Source organism: Jaculus jaculus, chromosome 8 (assembly GCF_020740685.1).
Source record: "Jaculus jaculus isolate mJacJac1 chromosome 8, mJacJac1.mat.Y.cur, whole genome shotgun sequence".
Taxonomy (NCBI): Eukaryota; Metazoa; Chordata; class Mammalia; order Rodentia; family Dipodidae; genus Jaculus; species Jaculus jaculus.
Window position 1 is genome coordinate 43,457,264 of NC_059109.1, and position 25,917 is coordinate 43,483,180.

Here is a 25,917-nt window from a genome sequence, read left to right on the forward strand (position 1 = left end):
AGAAGAAAGGATAACAGATCGGAAGAAAGCAAGAATCTTCAAAGGTATTGGCCAATGGCACACATTCTGAGTGCTGCTCACTAACTATTCTATTTCAATGCTAAATGCAAGGGCTACTGCCTAGTTCCTATTGCACCAAGACTGGTATATTGTGATGAAGGTGCAAGAATGGATGGCCATGACTCTTCATTTCATCATGGTGATATATGCATGACCAGCTCAAGTACCATGTAACTTGGTTCTGGGTTTTTTCTCTCTCTCTTTCTTTTCTCTGCCTTTCTCCATTTTTTTTTTTTTTTTTGTTTTTTCAAGGTAGGGTCTCACACTAGCTCAGGCTAACCTGGAATTCACTCTGTAGTCTCAGGGTGGCCTTGAACTCACAATGATCCTCCTACCTTTGCCTCCCAAGTGCCAGTATTAAAGGCGTGTGCCGCCATGCTCGGCTTCTACCTCTCTCCAGTTTTTCAAGACAATCTCACACTAGTTCAGGCTTGCCTGGAGCTCATTAGGTAGCTCTGGCTGACCTCAAACTCACAGTCCTCCTGCCTCAGTACCCCAAGTACTGGGGTAACAGGGATGAACCTCACCAGTTTTCTTCTCCTTTCTCTCATCCTTATGAAATCCATCTCAGTTCATATCACCAGGATCAACTTACCAACCCCAGGGTAGAGAACAGGTGTTTCTGGACTGAATAAAATCCTTCAGGATCCTGCTTTGCAGGGCCCAGACATGGCTCCGCTCTTTCTTTGTCAGTGATATATGGACTGAGCATGTGGGAGGCAGCTCTGACCACAGGGCTGTCCCTCTGAGCGGATTTAGCAGCTCAAGGATATTTCCTTCTGGCCAAGATGCCTGGGCTTGCAGGTCTGGAATGTGTATGAGTGCAGTAATGTCTGGGGAGAAAAGGACGATAGCATGGAAACCCTGACTGCTATGACAACAGTTGGAATAATAAACAGCATCTTTTATTCCCCTAGCAAAGTCATGAAGTTTGGCCTTGCAGCAGCATTTGGAAGGGAAATATGTAACACACCAGTTAGAGCTCATGTTTGGCTTGGGCTCTTCTTTTTCTTTTCTCTCTCTCTCTTTCTGTTGGATTAAGGAGATTTTCCAAATTTCTCATAGGGCAAATAGAGGTGACTACATGTCATTCAATACCTCATTTCGATTTTAAGACTTCTTTTTAAACAACAATCATTCAGAATGTGTGGATTGAAAAGTCAAAATCACCACACCCCCTCACACACACACGCTGCTGCTTGTACTAACCCTCCTCAGGTCACCACCAGTATGGGAGCCATCTTAAAATGCCTGTGTATTTACAGGTCTGTTACTAACTGGTTTGGGTTTACATTTGCTTGCTATTGAGTGGGTGGGACTTAATAGGGTATGGTGAGTAATTAGGACATTTCCTTCCAGCTGCTATAACGATTTTCCCTTTTAATCTCTTGAAAGCATCACCTTTCTGATTACTGTCCCATATTCAGAGGCCCAGCCCAGTATGACAAAGTCTTCAAGCTCTTTATCTAATTCGGAGCTGTTTCCCATATCATCCCACTAACACCTCTAACCAACTTAGTCGGTGGTCATAGAGTCTAATGTTTCGAGCATCTTGTGTTCTGATGTCCTTTGGGATCTGGAAGGGGAAGAGGGAATTAGAAAGAGCAACATCTTGCCTGACAGCTCTGTCATAATCTGTGGCAGATGGCCGCATGCTGGCTCTTTAGAAACATCTCCTCCGTATTGTCTGATAAATTCATTGGTTCCAAAACATAGGTCAGACATTAGGGCCTATTTTCCTCCTGGCTCCATTTACCTTCTAGGGAGATCATTCTGACCAATACTCCCTTGAGTTGGGCAGCAGCTGAGAACTTCGGGCACGATGATCTGACTCTTGCTTTCTCTCACGTGTGGCTGTCTCTCAGAGAACTCCATAAAGATATGTACACCTGGAGCTCAGCAGTTCTTCTAGATCTTGTTCTGGTTGATGGGACTCAAGAATTGTTTGGATGGCCTCCAGCCAAGCTCCACAGCCTTTGAAGATTACTTCCCTATATTCATGGATGTCTTATTGAGGAATGCAAACCCTAGGGTGCTGCATATGGAGGATGTGCACTGAATTCCTGCACGTGTAACAGGAATGGGGACACCAGGGAGGGTCAGGCAAGGCCAGCTGTCATGCTTCTGCATCCCACAGTGACCTCCACTCGAAGCCACTCGAAGGACTGTACTTAATCCGTATGCAAAATAGAATGTGGTTTATTTTTCTTGGTTTTTACTTTTAAAATATTGGTATAAGAGGTCTGTGGATGCCCATTTGTATTCTTAATATGGGGCTTAGGAATGGTAAGGGTGAATGTGACTCCACTGTAGGACAATTTGTCTCCTCAACATGACCAGCCTGTATAGGTAGCTTCTGTTACTGTCCTTCCTCCTCCTGAGCATCACAAAGTTCCAGCCAGCCTCCCCCTTTATTCCTCTCTAGGATAGAGCTAGGCATTTCCATCTTTCTGCCTATACCCATTGAACAACTGGGAGTATAGCTCAATGCATGTGGCACCATGTGCATCTGGCTTATGTGGGACCTGGATCCTTAGGCTTCGCAGGCAAGTGCTTTAACTGCTAAGCCGTATCTACAGGCCCCAGAATTCTTTTATGCTCTGTGTGGAACCGAACTGAGTGTAACTGTCTTCCAGATACATTAAACTGAAGAGTACATTGTCCCCCTCTCACAGGAGACTTCATGAGTGGTTTTTCTTGGAGATCAACTTCTTGGTTTGATGAGAAAGGACGGCAAAACATGATTGTGCTTTCTGCTCTGTGACTGCCCACCACCTTCTATGTCCTCAAGGTTAGCAAGTGGGCTTGAAAGTGAAGTTGTCTTGGTCAGTGGGCAAGTCTAGTATTTGTCTTTAGAATTAGTAGGTGTCTGCCACTTATTGTTTGCAGTTTGGGACGTCAGCAGAATTCAAAGCAATAGGAAAAGTTCTTTCTAGTAATCTGTTGACCATTCGTATATACTCATTTACAATGCTATTCTTGCCGGTTTTTTTTTATTAAGTGATGACTTCTATACTTCTATAACAGATGCATAATATTTCCCATGGTGCATGTGGATGCAGCAAAATTTATTGAACTGTTCTCATTTTGCTGGTTTTTAATACTGTAAGTAATATTGCAGGGAACAATCCTTTAACATGTATCCTTGAGCCATTATATAAATATTCCCAGAAGCATGACTGCTGAGTCAAAAGGTACATTTATTTTATATTTTGATAGGAAATTCACTTTGTGTTTGGACAAGTAGAACCAATTTAACATAAAAATTGTAATGATTTACACTGTATCTGGGAGTGTTTTCCTCTCCAAACACTTGCCTACACTACCTGTTGTCAAGATAAGCTAATTGGGTCTATTCTAATCTAATTGATGAAAAGTGATCTCATTCCTGTTTTCATTTGTATTTCCCAGATCACTAATAAAGTTGAACTTTTTCCACGCATTTGCTAGTCATTTGTAATTTGCAAATTGTTTATATCCTTTGATAATTTTTCTTGTTTCATGTTTAGAGCATGTGTTCTTTAGTCATAACTGCTTGTCTATAAGATATATTGCAAATATTTCCTTGCCATCTGTTAATCTCAAGTTGTTTTCATGTTAAACAGATCCGTGAAACCAAAGAATAATTCATTCTTTGAATTGCTTTAGGCTGTTGTCTCTGGAAATCACTAGTCTATTATACGAGTCAAAGTAGACTGCTCCTGTAACCAATCATCTCCACATCTATAACTTCATTCAAGAAAAGTTCATTTTTCAGTTATACAACAGTTAACATGGGCATTCATGCTTAGTGATTTTTCTAAGATGTGGCTCTTGGACCCAGGATCCTTTTGTTTTGTGGTTCTATTTTTTTAAACAATATTTATTTATTAATTATTTATTTGAAGAAGAAGGAAAGAGAAAGATAGCATGAGAGAGAAAGAATAGGCATGCAGGAGCCTCCTGCCAATGCAAATGAACTCCAAATGCATGTGCCACTTTGCATCTGGTCATATGTGAGCACTGGGGATCTGAACCGAGGCCTTCAGGCTTTGCAAGAAAGTGCCTTTAACTGCTGGGCAATCTTTCCAGTCCTAATATTATTTTTAAAATTTAATTTAATTTATATGAGAGAAAGAGAGGGGGCAGGGCTTCTTGCTGCTGCAGATGAACTCCAGAGGTATGTGCCACTTTGTGAATCTGACTTTATGTGGGTACTGGGGACTCAAACCCAAGCTAACAGGCTTTGCAAGTATGGTCATTTGAATTTAAATGTGCCCTGTAGCCTCAAGTATTTGTGTTTAAGCTTCCTACTTAGTCCCCAGCATGTGGAGCCCAGCTGGAGGAGGTGTGTCACAGGGGCTGTCCTCAAGTCCAGCCTTCCTGTATGTTCTGAACCAGCTCACACTTGCTGTTCTCTCTGGGTTGCAGTTCTGTGATGAAGTTTGTCAGTGTCCTCTGCCATAAAGAAGCTTCCCTTGGAAACTCTAAGTCTGAAATAAACCCACCAGCGGCCTTGGCTCAGGTGTTTTGTCCCAGCAATGCAAAGATAACTATAGCAGCAAGTAGGTGCCTTTAACTGCTGAGCTCTCTCCCCAGCCCTCCCTTTCTGTGGGGGAGGGACTTGTAACTTATTTTTTTAACTAAGTGGAAATTTTGTCTGTACACATCATATGTTGGTATCATCAGTTCTGTCCTCCCTGTGCTCACTCCACTGAGGGCCCTCCTTAGCGGGATTGCTGGTCTCCACTGTGTGGTCGTAGGTTATGACTTGTGAGAGCTGCAGTCTGTCACCGTGGGGAGGGCCATGTCTCTGGATATTCCTTCCCACCCTGTGTGGCTATTACTTTCTTTCTGCCCCCTCTTCTGCAAACTCACCTTTTTCATTCCATTCAGGTGGCAAGAGAAATAGAGGAATGGAGAAGACAGAGAAGGACGGAAAGAGAGCAGTAGATAAGAGAGAAACTGAGTTTCTCTGGATGGGGTATAGCCACATTTGAAGGGGGTTATGTCACCAATATATGTTTTTTTTCTGGCCAGAGCACAGGTGCAGGGCAAGGGGGCCAGAGGTGAAGTCTACCTATGCCCATATGGAAGGTGAATGCACTCATCTCTGCACGGATAAGTGAACAGATTGACATCATAGCAAATAGACTTACATTCTCCAAGTTTCTTTGTGTTGTGGGAAGAAGCGCAGTGGCTGCTAAGAAGAGCACATCAGACCAACCCTGAGAAAGAGTCTTCAAAAACCCAGAGTTCTACTTGCATGCCAACGATCACAGTTCCCTGACTCCTGCATATGAAGCCCTGCCTTTGTCTGTCCCTCACACAAGGAATAAATAATTTTTATTTTTTTTTCGAGGTAGGGTCTCACTCTGGCCCAGGCTGACCTGAATTTCACTACGGAGTCTCAGGGTGGCCTCGATCTCATGGTGATCCTCCTACCTCTGCCTCCCGAGTGCTGGGATTAAAGGCGTGTGCCACCACGCCTGGCTAATTTTTCTTTTTTAAAAAATTAAAAAAAATATTTATTTGAGAGAGAAAGAGGGAGGGAGAGAGGCAGAGAGACACAGAGAGAGAGGGAGAGAGGGAGGGAGGGAGGGAGGGAGGGAGGGAGGGAGGGAGGGAGGGAGGGAGGGAGGGAGAGAATGTACACGCCAGGTCCTCCAGCCACTGCAAACAAACTCCAGATGCATGCACCCCCCCTTGTGCATCTGGCTTACGTGGGTCCTGGAGAATTGAACCGGATCTTTTCATTTTGCAGGCAAATGCCTTAACTGCTAAGCCATCTCTCCAGCCCCCAAATAAGTGTTCTTTAAGGAAACACAGCTTCTTCAGAGCTTACAGGAGTAAGAGGAAGTCTCTCAATTCTAAAAATCTCCTGGAGGTTTTTCTGCCTTTCTAGGAGAATTGGAGAGGTGTGTGAAGTGCAGTGATTGGAATGCAGGCTAGGACTGGGCAGTCTCTGGAAAGCTTCGGCCAGAGGTATTAAGATGAGGGAGTGGTTGACTGACAGAGAGTAAGCCAGAACTAAGGTGGATTGAAATCAATATATGTCTTGGTTGATGACCATTGTGAGGAGCTTGGGGGAGCCTTCTGAGTATAACTCTTGTAAAGACTTGCCTTCTGGAAGAGAGTTGGGCAGAAGGAAGAGAAAGACAAGGATAGATTTGCAGCTAGAGTTTCTAACCCTGTGCATTATGGGAGGGAGAGAGAGGCAATAGTCCAGGTTGGTGACAGAAACAGCAACCATCATTGTCCCCTTCCCCCCCCAGAGTGGAATGTGAGTTTTATCTGGCTATCTTCAACAGCCCTAACACTAGGTCAGCTCTTTTACATCTTGGACATTGAGGCTGTCTCTACCCCTCCCCCCCCCTCTGTGCCATCAGGAAGCAGTGTTCTGATATCTGTGTGGCTCCTTGGGAATCTCCTCAGTTGTGGAACCTGAAAAGTATTTCCTTGGTCGGAAGACAGATCAATAGGCATTCACGACTAGAACGGTGAGCTGTATAGTTTGTTTCCCTGTTAACTCAAAGCATTGGTGGGAATGCCCTTGAGTCTAAGCCAATGAGCACATTCCCTGAGGTGGGATGCTAAGCTCAGCAACCTGTTTCTTACTAGGATTAAGAACCTATCCCAGCACTCGGGAGGCAGAAGTAGGAGGATTGCCATGAGTTCAAGGCCACCCTGAGATGACAGAGTTAATTCCAGGTCAGCCTGGACCAGAGTGAGACCCTACTTCAAAAAAAAAAAAAAAAATAGAACCAAGCCAAGGCAGACAGCAGCCTCTCTTGGAGGTATTCAGGGTCCAGTAATAGAGGACCATTTTCCCATCTAAAAAAAAAAGATGCAGCCAGTGAAGTGATTGGGCCTTCTACCTATAACTTTCAAGAAATCTAAAGATAATGGGTGAAAACCCAAGTTTTCAGGTAATGGAGAGCTTTTGCCATGGGACATTCAGAGTGGCCCTCCTGCTGCTAAGTTCTCATATAATTTAATGATATTCATGCTTTCCAGAACTGCTCAAAGGACATCATGACCTCTTCGTCACTCATACCAGAAGATAAGGATGTCCAAAGGCATGTCCTACCCATGCTTTGTTCTGGTAACTTCAAATATTCTCCACATCCCAAACCCAACCACATCTGCTCAGAGTCCCAGGTGTTCCCCGGAGGTGACATCGTTTAGTACTGGTACATCAAAGTGCTTGTCCTAGTTTTTCTGTGTCACTAATCTTTGGAGAGGGGCTGATGGCCCATCAAGTGACCATTAGTGCACAAGTGCCAAGAATCAGTCCTATGAAAGATTTGGAAACAGTGGAGAGTCTTCCAGCTGAAGATTTGGTCAAAGTAGAAGATGCACATGATGGGTCTGCCTTACAAAAGCCATTTGCCCCAAGTGTGCTAAGATATAAACTGAAAATCAAGTGTATATTTGCAGTAGCTAACAGCTGTACAGGGGCCTGAGAAGGACCAACATACCTATAATACAGGTCCAAATTAGGTCAACCATTACAAAATAAAAGTAGGTTTAATATTTGGGGTCTTATATAGGACCACAGGTCCTATATAAATACATATAAATACTTGGTACTGAGCTGATTTTTCTTACCCTGTGAAGCCTGATGTAATTTAACAAGCAGGTCAAGATAGCAGCTGTTGGGCTGGAGAGATGGCTTAGCGGTTAAGCGCTTGCCTGTGAAGCCTAAGGACCCTGGTTCGAGGCTCGGTTCCCCAGATCCCACGTTAGCCAGATGCACAAGGGGGCGCACGCATCTGGAGTTCGTTTGCAGAGGCTGGAAGCCCTGGCGTGCCCATTCCCTCTCTCTCCCTCTATCTGTCTTTCTCTCTGTCTGTCGCTCTCAAATAAATAAATAAAATAAGAAATTAAAAAATATATTTAAAAAAAAGATAGCAGCTGTTACTATGCGAAGTGTTATTTGATTAATTAGCTTCAGCAGAAGGGCCCTGTGGTGGTTTGATTCAGGTGTCCCCCATAAACTTAGGTGTTCTGAATGCTAGGTTCCTAGCTGATGAAGATTTGGGAATTAACACCTCCTGGAGGGAGTGTATTATTAGGGGTAGGCTTATGGGTATTAAAGCCAGTTTTCCCATGACAGTGTTTGGCACACTCTCCTGTTCCTATTGCCCACCTTATGTGGGCCAGGGGGTGATGTCCACCTTCTGCTCATGCATTGTTCTCCCCTGCCATCATGGAGCTTCCCCTCAAGCCTGTAAGCGAAAATAAACCTCTTTTTCCCCCCACAAGCTGCTTTTGGTTGGGTGATTTCTACCAGCAATGTGAACCTGACTACAACAGGCCCATACATTCTCAGTGACAATCATTCCCCATTTTGCCAAGCCTTAGCTTTTCCCACTTTTTTGAGGGAATATCTGAGTGAGATAAATGAATCTATCCACCCAGAGGGACATGTATGGATGAGGAGTTCACGTACAACAGACATAGTTTTGCAGATGAACCTTTTCATTTGGAAAGCCCACCCTGGGTTGTTGCAATTTGAGGGGCAGGTCAAAGGGTTTTAAAACTTCCTTATTTTATTTATTTATTTTTTGTGGTGTGTGTAAGAGAGAGAGAGAGAGAGAAAGGGAGAGAGAGAAAGAGAGACACAGAGAGAGAGAGGCAGAGGAAGAGAGAGAATGGATATGCCAGGGCTTCTAACCATTGCAAATGAACTCCAGATGCATGCGTCACCATGTACATCTGGTTTACATGGGCACTGGTGAATCAAACTTGGGCCCTGAGGCTTCTCAGCAAGCACCTTAACCACTAAGTTCTCTCTCTAGCCCAGGTCAATGGTTTTCACAGCATCATGTTTGGTACATTTGGTGGCAACATCTACAATAAATGGGTAGAACTGGTGTTGACATCAGATACCCATGATGGAGTCGCACAGTGCTGCTTGAGCCTCACAGTGATCACTCCACAGTTTGGCACATATTGTTGTATTTCCTTCTGCCATAAATCCTACCTCACTACTCTTTATATTTGATACAGATTTTCAGGTCTACCCTGATTCCTACATAGAAACTGTCATTTTTATGCAGTCATGTAATACACACACACACACACACATATATATTTATATATTGGTTTTTCAAGGTAGGGTTTCACTCTAGCTCAGGCTCTCCTGGAATTAACTATGTAGTCTCAGGGTGGCCTTGAACTTGTAGCGATCCTCCTACCTCTGCCTCCCGAGTGCTGGGATTAAAGGCATGTGCCACCACACCCGGCTATAGAAGAGTAATATTTTACTCTTGTTTATATCAAACACTCTAGAGGTAGACATGTAGATTGTCTCTGTTAATGAAATTCAATTCTTAACTACCACCTTGCTCAAAGTATATCCTTGTAGTTATAGTAGTCATGTTCTGAGATGCAATTTATCCTTACTTGTTTTGAGCTAACTTAACTGTTTTCAAGTATTAATTCATTGCCTTCTTAACTGGTTTGTAAGTTGCCCTCAAGCAAATACTAGAATCTATTTCATAAAGTGGTTGAGGAAATAAATGAGATCATGTGTATAGAGCGCTTGGCACATCATGTAGCAAACAAGATATTCTCAATAGGTGGCATAAGCTCTCCAGAGCTTCAAACACATTAGAACTTTAATAAATACCAATTATAGTAATGAGTATTTGATTACTTCTGTTGATCTGGGGTCTACTTCCCTATAAAGCTAGTTCCCAGAGCAGTTGAAACATGAAGTATTCAGGAGATAGTAATTACGAAGTCACCATTAATCCTTCCAAATTATTCCCTTTCTACAGATGACGAAACTGGAATTCATAGAGCTTGTGCATCTTGCAATGATCATTCAACACAGTTAGTGGCAGAATTGGGGCTCAAGGCCCCAAGATGGACGCCGAAGCTTGGTAACTATGCTGCCACACTGTCACCCTGGGGGAAGTGTGCTTAAATTTTGTTATTTCAGCAATAATCATTACTTTCTCTGTGTGTGGATAAGAAATCTGATTCCATTTTTACTAAGACCTGACATGTACTAATTTCTGCCAAAGCCATCTTTAGGGTACATTTGAATGTTAGGCACACATGTACAAGCCCCCACTAGGTAGCTACAGATATGGGCACATGGAGAAGCCACATTGGAGCATTGGTTCCACTTGTCCCCTAACCCAGGCACCTATATAAGTACACAAGTCACTCAACTGTGTTTGTGACCCTGAGAACTTGAAGCATCATGGAATTAAGTCTCTACAACAGTCGTATGGGGAAGTATAATTCCACTGCACAGATGAAGAGACTGGGGTTCAGAGTTGTAACAGTCCAAGGCTTTTCAGGTTTTAAGGTGCAGGCTTCAATGTTCAAGCTAGAGTTCTCTGATTTGAAGAGGGCACTGAAATATAAACAGAATGATTTAGTGGGACGGCATTGGAGGAGGACCTGGCCCGGAATTGAAGAATAACCAGATAGCATCTGCCAAGTTTGACAATTACTATGTAGCCAGTTATTTGGTAAGGGGTGGATGTGGTCCCTCTTCAGTACCCCAGAGGAGGCAAAATTCCAGGCAGGTGACGCCCTCTGGGGAAAAGGCACTGGTGACTTGAGGCTTGGAGTAGGTGCTTACAGGTTGTGGGATAGGCAGAGGTTCAGGTTCAGTGCATAAACGGGGTCTTGCAGATACATGTGCATTACTGGGAGGGCACCTACACCAACCAGGAGAGCCCAGTGCAGGCTTAGGAGAGTGGGATGGCACACTGTGGTGGGGGACTGTGGTTAGGCTGCTGGGGTCCAGAGTAAGCCAGGCTGGACTCACTATCTGGCATGACACTTAACTGGCTTTGGAGAAGGTCTTGGTCTCTTTTTGAATATCTGAGATATGCCCACCATTGCACAAAGACAAATCTGGGCTGTATTATTTGGGGATTTATTGGGCTGGAGGTAGTTTACATGCCTGAACAGAAAGCTGAACCTCTTTGACTTCATGCAGACCACTCAGAGTCCCTGTTCCCCGTCCTCTTCTATTATTTTTCCTTTCTTCCTGGCAGCCCAGGCTGGCCTCCGGCACATTAAATAGGCAGGATGACCTTGAACTTCTGTTTCTCTTGCTTCCACCTTCTGGGTGCTAGATTACAGGGGTGTGCTGAGGAGATAACCCAGGCTCCCTGCCTGTCAGACAAGTACTCTCCCCACAGAGACATGCACCCAGCCCTTCCCTGATTTTTCTCTGACCTTTCTGCCCATTTGGGGATTGTGTTTACCATGATCTCAAAAAGTCCCAAAGTGAAATTAGGACTTGTGGCTTTGGAATGTTTAAAGTTCTCCTTCTGCTCCTGAAGGAGATGTACATTTGGATGGGCTTTTCTCAGTCCACTTTTGGTAGGTAGTTCTTCCCTCCAATGCTGAGAGTCCCCTCTCAGGACTGTTTAGGTGCCACAAACAACTTGGTAACATTATCATCTTCAGGGAGTTTCCATCCCTGAAGGTATGTGGCTGAAAAACAGTGTTTACAGTCTAGTATAATGTGGTAGTTTGAATAGATGGCCTCCAATACACTCAGTGTTGCATTAGTTTGTAGTTTGCATCTGCAGTCACCTGGCTGGAGGTGGTGTCACTGGGTGGATGTTAAGGTGTGGTGGTGGGTTTGAGATTTCAATCTAAAGATATGCAAAGTGTGCCTAGCTGGAGTTCCTGAAGTGTGCTGTGCTGTGTGGCTTTTGGCTTTTAGGCTTGTGCTTCTCTCTTTGTGCTTGGTTCTGTGAAAGCAGGCCAGCTTCTTCTGACATTCTGGAACCTCCTCTGGATCTGTAGGCTTCAATAAATCCCTTTCTCCATAACTGTGACTGGTCTGGAAGTTTATCTCAGCGAACCTGAAGCTGTCTGCTACATATAGTAAGAGGGAAATTTGTCACGCACGCACTTTTGAGAAAGTAGAGAAGGATTCCTGGTGGCAGTGATGTCTCTGTGGGCTGACAGTTGGTGAAAAGTAGAGTGAGGAGTTTCAGGATGAAGGAGCACGCTGGGTGGAGGCCCAGAGCAAGTCAAAGCCAGCCTGCTGGAGGAACGGAGAGGATGGGAAAAGAGAGGCTCAAGAATTTGTTTTTGTTTTTTTTTTTTTAATTTAAGCTATGAGGCCCAAACTGCGATGAGATTAATCTGGGCCCAAGGAGAAGGGAATGAGGGCGGGGCAGGTGGGTACTCACACAGACCAGCGAGCCTGAGACCAAAGCCTAGCTGAGCCCAATGAAGCGATGTCTCTGCAGTAGTTGGACTGAGTTTATCTACTTCTGCAGTGTCGGGCCCTGTGGTAGGGGAGAATTCCATTCCCCTATGTCCAGAACCTCCAAAACTGTGGCCTCAGAGCTCTCCCGACCTTCCTAGCATCCTTATCCCTCATTTTCCGTAGGACATTTGAGCCCTGTCTGTACCCTCAGGATCTAAAAGCCTCAAGCCAAGGTCCTCAAGCAAAAGAGTCTATGTTCTCATGCAGCCTGTGCACATCCTTCTCTGTACTTTGAATCATCTCTAGATTCTTATGTTCCTAATCATGGATGTGGTTTGGACCTGGAACAGCCCCAAAGGCTCATGTGTCAAAGGATTGGTTCTCAACTTGATGCTGTTTGTGGAAACGTTAAGGGATATGGCCTAGCGTGAGGTTTTAGGCCATTAGGGTGTCTTTAAAGAGGATAGTGAGCCCCAGTTTTCCCTTTTCCTCTCGCCTCCAATTTTGCTCTTGGACATGAAAGGAATGGACCGCCAGAGTACCTAATCGGATGTAGGTATTAAGTAAACAGTTGTTTTTACCCTATTGTTTTGGGCACAATAATTATAAGATATCTGTACACGTTCAGCACAGATTTCCTCCCCAAACATTTTGAATGAGCGTTTGGTTGAATCAGAAAATGTCTAACCTATGGTCAGGGACAGCCACTGTGATCCAGTCTTTCCTTCAACGTCCCAAGGGCTTTCAGACTCATTACCCCCTGTTTCATTCATGTTGTGCCCTTGGGCAGCTGCAGAGGTGACTCTGTGGGCGCCTTGACTGGGGAGCTGGATCTTCTTTCTGGATCTAGCCTGACACTGTGACACGGCCCCTGAGCTCAGCAGAGCAGAGACAGCAGCTTCCTGCCACGTACCTTGTCGTCGCTGGGACAAAACACCGGACCAGAAACAGCTTATGGGATGAAAGGGTTTATTTCAGGCTTACAGGCTCCAGGGACAGTTTCGTCATGGTGGGAAAATCATGGCAGGCTGTCAGCTGGGGCATCACATCTCTGCTAGAAACAAGAAGGAAGTCACCTGAGTGAGCCAGCTCTTGACACCCAGTAAGACTGCACTGATTAGCCCCAGCGTTCCCCTGAAGTAGCAGACCTCCTCCCAAAGACCTCCCAAAGGCTCCCCCTGCTGGGGACTAAGTCAGACACTTAATCCCAAACAGTTGAGGCTGCAGGAGACACTTCACTTTCAAACTACCACAACTGAGGAGCAGTGAGCTCTAATTGTGGAAAATTGTAAGATCTGAGGCAGGAAAGAGAAGTGACTTCTGCTCCCTCCATGTGCAGTGTGCCCTGTCTCCCTGGTTCGCAACCCTGACTGCACGTATAATCACTTTGGCATTTGTTCTTAGTGCCCGCTTCCTACCCTTAATGATTCGGATTTGATGGTCATGGGAAAAATCCGGGCCTCTTTGACTTCTCAGTTGCTGTGGTGACTATAATGTGTAGGCAAAGCTCTGTCACCATCAGATCTCAGAGCTGTGCTGACACAAGGCAGAGGTCCAGGCAGAAGATTGTGACCAGGCAGTTTTACCATGGAAATTCGGAGCCTCTTTGAGCCTCATCCATTTACAGCACCTCCCTTGATTGGACTCCCGAGGCCTGCTCTACTGGAGGAAATTCATGCCTGTTTCTGGAAACCTAACCAGAAGCCTATGGCTGAGATGGTTGTAGACCCTACAGGGCACACTGCTATTGTTGTTTGGCTAAATAGATATGTTTGCTCATCAAATTACCCTCTAAATATTTATGTCTATGTGCATGACTTACCGTGGCTCTCACTTTTGGTCAGAGAAACTTCTTTTTGAAGATGGCAGTAACTGCTGAGAGACTCAAAATTACTTAAAGTGGGCTGGAGGGATTGTTCAGTGCTCTTGCATGCAAAGCCTAATAACCCAGGTTTGATTTCCTAGCACCCACGTACAGCCAGATGCACAAATTGGCGCATGCATCTGGAGTCTGTTTGCAGTAGTTAGAGGCCCTCTGTAGGCACGGTGGCTCATGCCTTTAATCCCAGCTCTTGGGAGGTAGCAGTAGGAGGATTACCATGGGTTCAAGACCATCCAGAGACTACATAGTGAATTACAGGTCAGCCTGGGCTAGAGAGAGACCCTACCTCGAAGAACAAAGTTAAGTTTTCTTATGTCTTCCAAGTTCAAACTGCCCTCTCCCTCCAGCTCTCTTTGCATAGCCAGCCACTTTATTTTTTTTAATTATTTATTTATTTATTTGAGAGCGATGGACACAGACAGAAAGACAGATAGAGGGAGAGAGAGAATGGGTGCGCCAGGGCTTCCAGCCTCTGCAAACGAACTCCAGATGCGTGCACCACCTTGTGCATCTGGCTAATGTGGGACCTGGGGAATCGAGCCTCGAACCGGGGTCCTTAGGCTTCACAGGCAAGTGCTTAACCGCTAATCCATCTCTCCAGCCCAAGCCAGCCACTTTAAAACATCTGATAACCAGCCTGCTGACACTCATCGGTGAGAGATGTACTGAATGAGGAGGAAGGGCTAAAACTTGTATAGAATGACGGATAAATTTGTCTACAGTGGACCCAGCCACAACATTCCCCATTCCTGCACCTTATGTTAATAGACAGCTTTTGAGGCCAGCCAAAGTACTTTGTATCAAGCATGCAGCCCAGGAGAACAGAGGGAGAATTCTGGAACATTTTCCTTTGTTTTGTTTTTTTCAAGGTAGGTACTCACTATAACCCAGGCTGACCTGGAATTCACTATGTAGTCTCAGGGTAGCCTCGAACTCATGGTGATGCTACCACTTCTGCCCCCCGAGTGCTGGTATTAAAGGTGGGTGCCACCATGCCCAGCCATGTGGCACAATTTCCTTTAGTACGTGGCTTCAACATCACTATGCAATAAGATTTCCCATAGCTTTTGTGCTGGAGTGTGTCCATTGTGCTCTGATGGTGGCAATGTTCCTGGCAGCCTGGGTCGTCTTCATCTACCCATGTGAGCTCTCAGAGTTGCCACTACCCTATTTCTCACTTCCTGTGAGTGTGATTAAGGAGGCTTATGTTATCCAGTATGGTCAGGGCACGCTTGAGTCCTTCCCACCAGTCAGCTCTGCACAGAACTCTGCCAATTTCCAATATCACAAAGCTCTTTTGCTGGGCAGAGGAAATGCCAGTGGAGGACCGAAAGTCAGTGCAAACTCATGTACCTGGGGGAAAAAATAGCTCACCCCATGCTCTTCATAATGGAAAGAATGACATACACTGGAGAGATGGCTTAGCATTTACGATGCTTGCCTATGAAGCCTAAGGATCCATGTCCAACTCCCCAGGTCCCACGTAAGCCAGACACACAGTGACATGAGAGTGCAAGGCCACACATGTGTACAAGTGGGTACATGCTTCTGGGGTTCATTTTCAGTGGCTGAGACCCTCGTGTACCAATTCTCTCTCTCCCTTTCTCAGTCTCTAGCATAAAAAAGGCCAGACTATTGGGCTTGCCTCGAAAAAGAAAGGAATGACATGTCTCTCTCAAAAGAGACAGGCTTCAGTGCTCGGGCACTGCTAAAATAGTCCAGAGAGAGGTGGTGAGAGACAGTGATGATGGGAAAAGCTGGAGGCAGCACCACAGTGCTTGGAACTCCAGCACAAAGTCTCTCACCTGACCTTGTCCTAGAGATCAGCTCTCCAATAAGATGGAAAACAAACAGTGGTTTCAAACTACCTCTCCAGCCCTCAAAAATGTACTCTTGGGGGCTGGAGAGATGGCTTAGCGGTTAAGCGCTTGCCTGTGAAGCCTAAGGACCCCGGTTCGAGGCTCGGTTCCCCAGGTCCCACGTTAGCCAGATGCACAAGGGGGTGCACGCATCTGGAATTCGTCTGCAGTGGCTGGAAGCCCTGGCACACCCATCCTCTCTCTCTCTCTCTGCCACTTTCTCTGTCTGTCACTCTCAAATAAATAAAAAAAATAAACCAAAAAAAAAATTTTAAAAAAATGTACTCTTGCCAGGTGTGGTGATGCACAATTTAAATCCCAGCACTCCAGAGGCAGAGGTGAGAGGATCACAGTGAGTTCGGGACTACCCTGAGACTACATAGTGAATTCTAGGTCAGTCTGGGCTAGACCCTACCTCAAGGAACAAATAATAATGATAGTAAATAAATTAAGAAATTTAAAAAGAATAATGTACCCTAGAGGGACTAAGCCAAAGACCCCAACAGCAATTCAGCTTCTGCAAGTTAAAGCTGTTAAGAATCATTTAAGATGCAGCGCCATTATCCCAAAGGCTGTCTAAATGCTGTAATGGCACCTGGAAATTCTGTGCATTGAACCACTCCATTCCACACACATCATGTCCTAATCAGCATCTATTTACCCTGTGCCACTGACACATCACAAGGGCAGATCCTCCAAACTGCAGCATTGTCTGACGACCGACCCACTCCTCAGCAATTTATGTAGTATGAATCAACCAGGGCAAATGGCCGCGTGGATTTAATGGTGTGTTCTGGTAAAGTGAATGAGCAAGTCACTGCATAAAGAAGCTTTACTGCCAGTGAAAAACATCATAGCTCAGTATTCATTATGAATAATTACAAAAAAATTATTATGACTTCAACATTAATTTTTATTGTTTCCATTAAACTTTATTTAACAATGGTTAATCATTTCTCCTGACCCAACCTGGCAGTACAGTGAGTGAAATAAACGATGGCAAAGGCTTAACGTGGTGCCAAGCATTTAGTACGCAGACAAGAAATGAAGGTTTTTATTTCATAACAGTGGAATGGTAAGTTTCTCAAAAGATGAAGATATTTTAAAGAAACTACATTTTTTTTTTCCCAAAAGGAGAATAAAGATGGTGCAAACCTAATGACTGTTGTTCTGATTAGGAGTCACAGTATGTATGAAGTTCAGATCTAGATCCTCAATGACACAGAATGTTTCGTTTTAGACAAGGTTTCAATGCAGAGCCCAGGCTGGTCTTGAGGTTGCTGTGTTGCCCAACTAATCTCCAACTTGTGATCCACTTGCCTCAGCCCCCTGAATTCTGAGAGACTTTATAGGCATGCACCACCATGACCAGGACCACTATTTTTTGGTGGGGAGCAAGCCCAACAGATTGGCCTTTTTTATGTGTGTGTGTGAGAGAGAAAGAGAGAGAGTCCAGCCTCTGCAGTTGAACTCCAGACTCATGAGCTCCCTTGTGTGTACGTGTGACCTTGTATGCTTGTGTCATTGTGTGTCTGGCTTACATGGGATCTGGAGAATTAAACATGAATCCTTAGGGTTTACAGGCAAGTGCCTTAACCACTAAGCACTCTCTCCAGCCTGGGATTTTTGTCCTTCTTGAGTGAATATTAGCAGACAGTATTGCAACTATTAGTATTAGAAATATTATTGCTAGAAGTGTTGTGATTGAACTGGTGTAGTTACAGTTGGCATCAATTGATTCTGCCTGTGCAGTCTCCCAGTCTCTTGCTTGTGTTAACAGCTACATTTTCCTTTGGATAATTGCTTTTCTCTGCTGAAACTGGTCTTGATTGGGATGGCAAAGTAACACTTTGCTGTGGAGTGACTTAACGAGGATACCCTGGTGGAGCTAATTAGTCCTGATAGCAAAACCTTAAGGATAACATCATTAGCTCCTGTCACTTAAATGTCTTAGGCTCTACTGCATCTGGGGGAGGCCTGGCCACTCAGCTTGTCCTTTGATTCTATTAGCTATCTCAAAGCCATCCACTACAATTTATGTTCTTTTATCCCCCCCCCCCCAAGTTAACCGGTGGTGATTTGCTTTGCTTAGTAATGAAAAAACATTCTGCAGTACTGGGGAAACAGCATGAGTATAAGGAGCTGTGACCATTATTGTCACCGTCAAAGTCACAGTGCTAGGTAGTGTGTACTTACTGTTTACTAGGCTCAGGACACATTCTAAGCATCTTTGCAAATGAGAAAAAACTGACTTTGATATATCAGAGAACTTGCCTGTGGTTGGTAGGTAATGGAGACAAGATTCAACCACAGTATCTCTGTGGTACCTACATTAAAAAAAAAGTGTGTGTGTGTGTTCATGCATGTATGTGGAGGTACACATTAATGTATGTACATGCACACATACATTTAGAGATCAGAGGACAACCTTGGGTGTTGTTCCTCACGAATACCAATGCACCTTTTTTTTTTTTTTTTGAGACCGATTCTCTCATTGGCCTGGACCTAACTTTCTAATTAGGCTACTTGGATTGGCCAGCAAGTCCTAGAGATCTTCCTGTCTTCACCTTCCCAGCTTTGGGATTACAAGCAAGTGACATAAAGTCTGGCCTTTTTTTTTTTTTCTAGTTAAAGCTATTCTTTTATTTATTTATTTTGACAACATATTTTGCATGGATACATCATGCGTTGGTACCCTCTTCTCTCTCATCCCGGCCCCCATTCTGCTAGGCTCCCTTCTCAATGGATTTGCAGGTATTCTCCATGGGATTGTGGGTTATGCGTGGTGGGAGCAGTAGTCATTTTGGGGGGGGGGGCAAGGCAATGCCTCTGGACATGATGTTTCAATCGGTGGCTCTTACAATCTTTCTGCCTCCTCTTCCGCAAAATTCGCTGAGCAATGGTGGGTGTGTTGTAAATCTACTTCAGTGATGGGCTCTTAAGAGCCTCTGGGTCTCTGCTTTTGGTAAGTATTGAGTATCCTCAGGGCCTGTCTCCTTCACCCTGGTGCTAATTGTCAGGTTCAGCATGGAAGCAGCGCTCTTGCTCATCTCCCCAGTTCCTCTATGGTTTCAGCTGTGGTTTGGCTAATGTGTGAGGGGTAGTTTATCTCCTTGGGTCTCACTACCTTCTGAAAAAGAACAGATTCTCCAATGGAAAGTGAAGCCAGCATAGTTTAGATGGGATAAGCCTTATTAATTTGGAGAGAATTTGATGTTTGTAACCCTTCTTTTAGCCAAAGACTAGTGAGAGCTTGACACTGGAGAGCATAATCTTTGTCTCCATAGGATTCTGACCTGGTTCCTAATTCCAAATATGAGTTCCTTTACACTGAGTGGATCTCTTAGCCAATCAGAAAGCCATTGGTTACCCACCAAGGCTGTGTGCCACTATTGCATGGCATGTACATCCTGTCAGGGTGTATGCTTCTGAGTAGCTTAGACCTCTGGTTGCTAAGACCAATCACTGTTGGCCACTTTCCCTCAGTAGTTCATGTAGTGCTTTCAGCACTAAATGGGCTGACTGGGGACTAATCTTGGCCTTTACATGTGGGCTATGGAGCTTTAACTTAGGTCCTCTTGCTCAGCCAACAAGCACTTTCCCAACTGAGCAATCTCCCCAGACCTGGTACCTCTGCTCTTGCTCACTCAACAGCTTCTTCATGAAATGACTCAAAGGATCATATCTGGAGACGTGAAAGTCACTTTACATCACTTGCTTTGCTTAATTTCCTCAGAACAACTAAACTTCAGAACGAGCGAAGATAACATCTCGGCAGACGATAAAATTCTCAGTGCCTTCAATACTCCTTGTGCAAGGTCGCCCGGCAGCTAGTGCTGTCAGCAAAGTCACCAAGCCCAGAAAGGCCCCAGCTTTTCAGGAGAGGGATGAAGAAAAGGGCTTGGGCTGCTGCAACTTAAGCCTGTGTGCTTCACAGAACAAAAGAACTGTTAAGAGATGAGTACAGTCGGCCTCCTTTAGAACATTCCCATGAGGCTTCAAGTAGAAAGGGTGAAACCTTCCTTGTACTGAGGTAACTTTTTGAAACCCTCAGATCTAGGCCAGGTTTCCCTGTCCACAGTCTTCTTCATTTTTTTGTTTCTTTGAGAATTCCAGGACAGATTAGATCATGCTCTGGACATGCATTGGCCAAGGACTGTGGTTTAAATCCCTGTACTCCTGATGACCTTACAACAGCATCATAAAAGGCTAAATCTATTTGTTTTATACTGAGATAATGGAAAATAAAGCTACCCCTGTTCCTCTCCAGGAGACCAGGCTTGCCAAGTTGGTTTTCATAACATACTTTTACAGTTGATTTAGCTTCTCTAAGAAGTGAAGCTTAAGAAGCAAAAAGAGAAAGAAGCACTTAGTTGTGCTTGTGCCAAAAACAACAATGAAAATAACAAAGACCAAGGGTGTCTTCGCAGACCCTGATGCCAGAAGAAGCAGTTGACATGTTTTCAGACATGAGAACAAAGACCCTGGATTCCACTGGATCTGAAGAAACTTTCAGTGGCTGGAAGGCACTTCTCTAGCTGCTGTTTGGCCTCTTCTACAACCACCACCAAGCCCTACTGGTGTTTGAGGTCCCTACCTCCAAACCTATAGGTCAAGTGGGGTTAGGAATTTGGAGCTTCTACTCAGAAGGTGCATAAGGGTGTTGTGTGAAGGCTTATGAAAGGTCGCTGATGGCGAGATTGACAAGCAGGTGACTCGTGTCTTGTCTTTTTTATTTAGCAGATGTTTCTTCTTAAAAAAACATTTTATTTACTTAAGAGAGAGAGAGAGAGAGAGAGGGACATAGAGAGGATGGGCATGCCAGGGCCGCCAGCCACTGAAAATGGACTCCAGACATGTGCGCCACTTTGTGCATCTGGCTTATGTGAATACTAGGGAATCAAACCTGGGTCCTTTGGCTTCACAGGGAAGTACCTTAACTGCTAAGCTATCTCTGCAGCCACAGCAGCTGTTTCTTGATGGAAGCATAACATTCAGAATAATGAAGAGACAGAGTTGACATGGACATGATGTGTCTGAGCCTCAAAGTCTCTTCTCTGAAATGGGGGCAACCTTATACCAGCTCAGGTGTGATGAGAGAGCTATATACAACAATGCATGCATGATACCTGGCCCAGGGAACAGTGCAGTAAATGGCAATAATGCATGCATGGTACCTGGCACAGAGAAGAGTTCAGTAAGTGACAATAATGCATGCATGGCACCCAGAATGGGGTAGAGTGCAGTAAATGACAATAATGCATGCATGGCACCCAGCACAGGGAAGAGGGCAGTAAATGACAATAATGCATTCATGGCACCCAGCACAGGGAAGAGGGCAGTAAATGACAATAGTGCATGCATGGTACCTGGCACAGAGAAGAGTTCAGTAAGTGACAATAATGCATGCATGGCACCCAGAATGGGGTAGAGTGCAGTAAATGACAATAATGCATGCATGGCGCCCAGCACGGGAAGAGGGCAGTAAATGACAATAATGCATGCATGACGCCCAGCACAGGGCAGAGGGCAGTAAATGACAATAGTGCATTCATGGCGCACGGCATGGGGAAGAGTGCAGTAAATAACAATAATGCATGCATGGCGCCCAGCATGGGGAAGAGGGCAGTAAATGACAATAATGCATTCATGGCGCCCGGCACGGGGAAGAGTTCAGTAAATGACAATAATGCATGCATGGCGCCCAGCACGGGGAAGAGGGCAGTAAATGACAATAATGCATTTATGGCAACTGGCACGGGGAAGAGTTCAGTAAATGACAATAATGCATGCATGGCGCCCGGCACGGGGAAGAGTTCAGTAAATGACAATAATGCATGCATGGCGCCCAGCACGGGGAAGAGTGCAGTAAATAACAATAATGCATGCATGGCGCCCGGCACGGGGAAGAGGGTAGTAAATGTCAATAATGCATTCATGGCGCCCGGCATGGGGGAGAGTTTAGTAAATGACAATAATGCATTCATGGCGCCCGACACGGGGAAGAGTGCAGTAAATGACAATAGTGCATTCATGGTGCCCAGCATGGGGAAGAGTTCAGTAAATGACAATAATGCATGCATGGCGCCCAGCACGGGGAAGAGGGCAGTAAATGACAATAGTGCATTCATGGCGCCCGACACGGGGAAGAGTGCAGTAAATGACAATAGTGCATTCATGGTGCCCAGCATGGGGAAGAGTTCAGTAAATGACAATAATGCATGCATGGCGCCCGGCACGGGGAAGAGGGCAGTAAATGACAATAATGCATGCATGGGGCCCGGCATGGGGAAGAGGGCAGTAAATGACAATAATGCATGCATGGCGCCCAGCACGGGGAGGAGGGCAGTAAATGACAATAATGCATTCATGGCGCACGACACGGGGAAGAGTTCAGTAAATGACAATAATGCATTCATGGCGCCCAACACGGGGAAGAGTGCAGTAAATGACAATAGTGCATTCATGGCGCCCGACACGGGGAAGAGTGCAGTAAATGACAATAGTGCATTCATGGTGCCCAGCATGGGGAAGAGTTCAGTACATGACAATAATGCATGCATGGCGCCCGGCACGGGGAAGAGTTCAGTAAATGACAATAATGCATGCATGGCTCCCGGCATGGGGAAGAGGGCAGTAAATGACAATAATGCATGCATGGCGCCTGACACGGGGAAGAGGACAGTAAATGACAATAATGCATGCATGGCGCACGGCACGGGGAAGAGGGCAGTAAATGACAATAATGCATGCATGGCGCCCGACACGGGGAAGAGGACAGTAAATGACAATAATGCATGCATGGCGCCTGGCACGGGTAAGAGGGCAGTAAATGACAATAATGCATGCATGGGGCCCGGCACAGGGAAGAGGGCAGTAAATGACAATAATGCATGCATGGGGCCCGGCACGGGGAAGAGGGCAGTAAATGACAATAATGCATGCATGGCGCCCATCACGGGGAGGAGGGCAGTAAATGACAATAATGCATTCATGGCGCCCGGCACAGGGAAGAGTTCAGTAAATGACAATAATGCATTCATGGCGCCCAGCACGGGGAAGAGGGCAGTAAATGACAATAATGCATGCATGGCGCCCAGCACGGAGAAGAGTGCAGGAAATGACAATAATGCATGCATGGCTCCCAGCACGGGGAAGAGGGCAGTAAATGACAATAATGCATGCATGGCCCCCGGCCTGGGGAAGAGTTCAGTAAATGACAATAATGCATTCATGGCGCCCGGCACGGGGAAGAGTGCAATAAATGACAATAATGCATTCATGGCGCCCGGCACGGGGAAGAGGGCAGTAAATGACAATAATGCATGCATGGCGCCCGGCACGGGGAAGAGGGCAGTAAATGACAATAATGCATGCATGGCGCCCAGCACGGGGAAGAGTGCAGTAAATGGCAATAATGCATGCATGGCGCCCTGCACGGGGAAGAGGGCAGTAAATGACAATAATGCATCCATGGCGCCCGGCACGGGGAATAGTGCAGTAAATGACAATAATGCATTCATGTCACCCGGCACGGGGAAGAGTGCAGTAAATGACAATAATGCATGCATGGCGCCCGGCACGGGGAAGAGTGCAGTAAATGACAATAATGCATGCATGGCCCCCTGCCTGGGGAAGAGTTCAGTAAATGACAATAATGCATTCATGGCGCCCGGCACGGGGAAGAGTTCAGTAAATGACAATAATGCAGTCATGGTGCCCGGCACGGGGAAGAGTGCAGTAAATGACAATAATGCATTCATGGCGCCCGGCACGGGGAAGAGTGCAATAAATGACAATAATGCATTCATGGCGCCCTGCACGGGGAAGAGTTCAGTAAATGACAATAATGCAGTCATGGTGCCCGGCACGGGGAAGAGTTCAGTAAATGACAATAATGCATTCATGGCGCCCGGCACGGGGAAGAGTGCAGTAAATGACAATAATGCATTCATGGCGCCCGGCACGGGGAAGAGGGCAGTAAATGACAATAATGCATGCATGGCGCCCGGCACGGGGAAGAGGGCAGTAAATGACAATAATGCATGCATGGCGTCCAGCACGGGGAAGAGTGCAGTAAATGGCAATAATGCATGCATGGCGCCCTGCACGGGGAAGAGGGCAGTAAATGACAATAATGCATGCATGGCGCCCGGCACGGGGAATAGTGCAGTAAATGACAATAATGCATTCATGTCACCCGGCACGGGGAAGAGTGCAGTAAATGACAATAATGCATGCATGGCGCCCGGCACGGGGAAGAGGGCAGGAAATGACAATAATGCATGCATGGCTCCCGGCACGGGGAAGAGTGCAGTAAATGACAATAATGCATTCATGGCGCCCGGCACGGGGAAGAGTGCAATAAATGACAATAATGCATTCATGGCGCCCTGCACGGGGAAGAGTTCAGTAAATGACAATAATGCAGTCATGGTGCCCGGCACGGGGAAGAGTGCAGTAAATGACAATAATGCATTCATGGCGCCCGGCACGGGGAAGAGTGCAATAAATGACAATAATGCATTCATGGCGCCCGGCACGGGGAAGAGGGCAGTAAATGACAATAATGCATGCATGGCGCCCGGCACGGGGAAGAGGGCAGTAAATGACAATAATGCATGCATGGCGTCCAGCACGGGGAAGAGTGCAGTAAATGGCAATAATGCATGCATGGCGCCCTGCACGGGGAAGAGGGCAGTAAATGACAATAATGCATGCATGGCGCCCGGCACGGGGAATAGTGCAGTAAATGACAATAATGCATTCATGTCACCCGGCACGGGGAAGAGTGCAGTAAATGACAATAATGCATGCATGGCGCCCGGCACGGGGAAGAGGGCAGGAAATGACAATAATGCATGCATGGCTCCCGGCACGGGGAAGAGTGCAGTAAATGACAATAATGCATTCATGGCGCCCGACACGGGGAAGAGTGCAGGAAATGACAATAATGCATTCATGGCGCCCAGCATGGGGAATAGGGCAGTAAATGACAATAATGCATTCATGGTTCCCGGCATGGGGAAGAGGGCAGTAAATGACAAGAATGCATGCATGGCGCCCAGCACGGGGAAGAGTGCAGGAAATGACAATAATGCATCCATGGCGCCCGGCATGGGGAAGAGGGCAGTAAATGACAATAATGCATACATGGCGCCCAGCACGGGGAAGAGTTCAGTAAATGACAATAATGCATGCATGGTGCCCAGCACCGGGAAGAGGGCAGTAAATGACAATAATGCATGCATGGTGCCCAGCACGGGGAAGAGGGCAGTAAATGACAATAATGCATGCATGGTGCCCAGCACGGGGAAGAGGGCAGTAAATGACAGTAATGCATGCATGGTGCCCAGCACCGGGAAGAGGGCAGTAAATGACAATAATGCATGCATGGTGCCCAGCACGGGGAAGAGTGCAGGAAATGACAATAATTCATGCATGGCGCCTGGCATGGTGAAGAGGGCAGTAATTGACAATAATGCATGCATGGCGCCCAGCACGGGGAAGAGTGCAGTAAATGACAATAATGCATGCATGGCGCCTGGCATGGGGGAGAGTTTAGTAAATGACAATAATGTATACATAGCACCTGGCACGAGACATGAGTCTATAAATGATAGTCTCAGTTCCATCTTGCAGCAGTTTCCATGCATACTGTTGTGTCTTCAGGAACTTAAGACCTACTAATTTCATCTCTTAATCCCTTATTTGGTGGTATGATTCAGACATCTCCATAAACTCATGTGTTCTTAATGCTTGGTTCACAGTTGATGGCAATTTGGGGAGGTGGAGCCTTGGTGCAGGAGGTGTGTTGTTGAGGTGGACTAGGGGTGTTAAAGCCAGCTTCCCCTTGCCAGAACTTGGCTCATTCTCTTGCTGCTATTTTCCACCTGCTGTGGCAGGGGTTATGTCCAGTCTCTGCTCATGCCATG

General features: G+C 45.8%; 1 protein-coding gene across 1 annotated transcript; it reads left to right on the plus strand.

Annotated features, from left to right (window-relative positions):
• The first annotated feature begins 21,487 nt into the window (after positions 1–21,487).
• Positions 21,488–25,672, plus strand: LOC123462846 (putative uncharacterized protein DDB_G0282133). The gene has a single exon (XM_045156984.1). It carries the CDS (start codon positions 21,488–21,490, stop codon positions 25,670–25,672), a length of 4,185 nt encoding a protein of 1,394 aa, XP_045012919.1.
• The last annotated feature ends 245 nt before the right edge of the window (positions 25,673–25,917 follow it).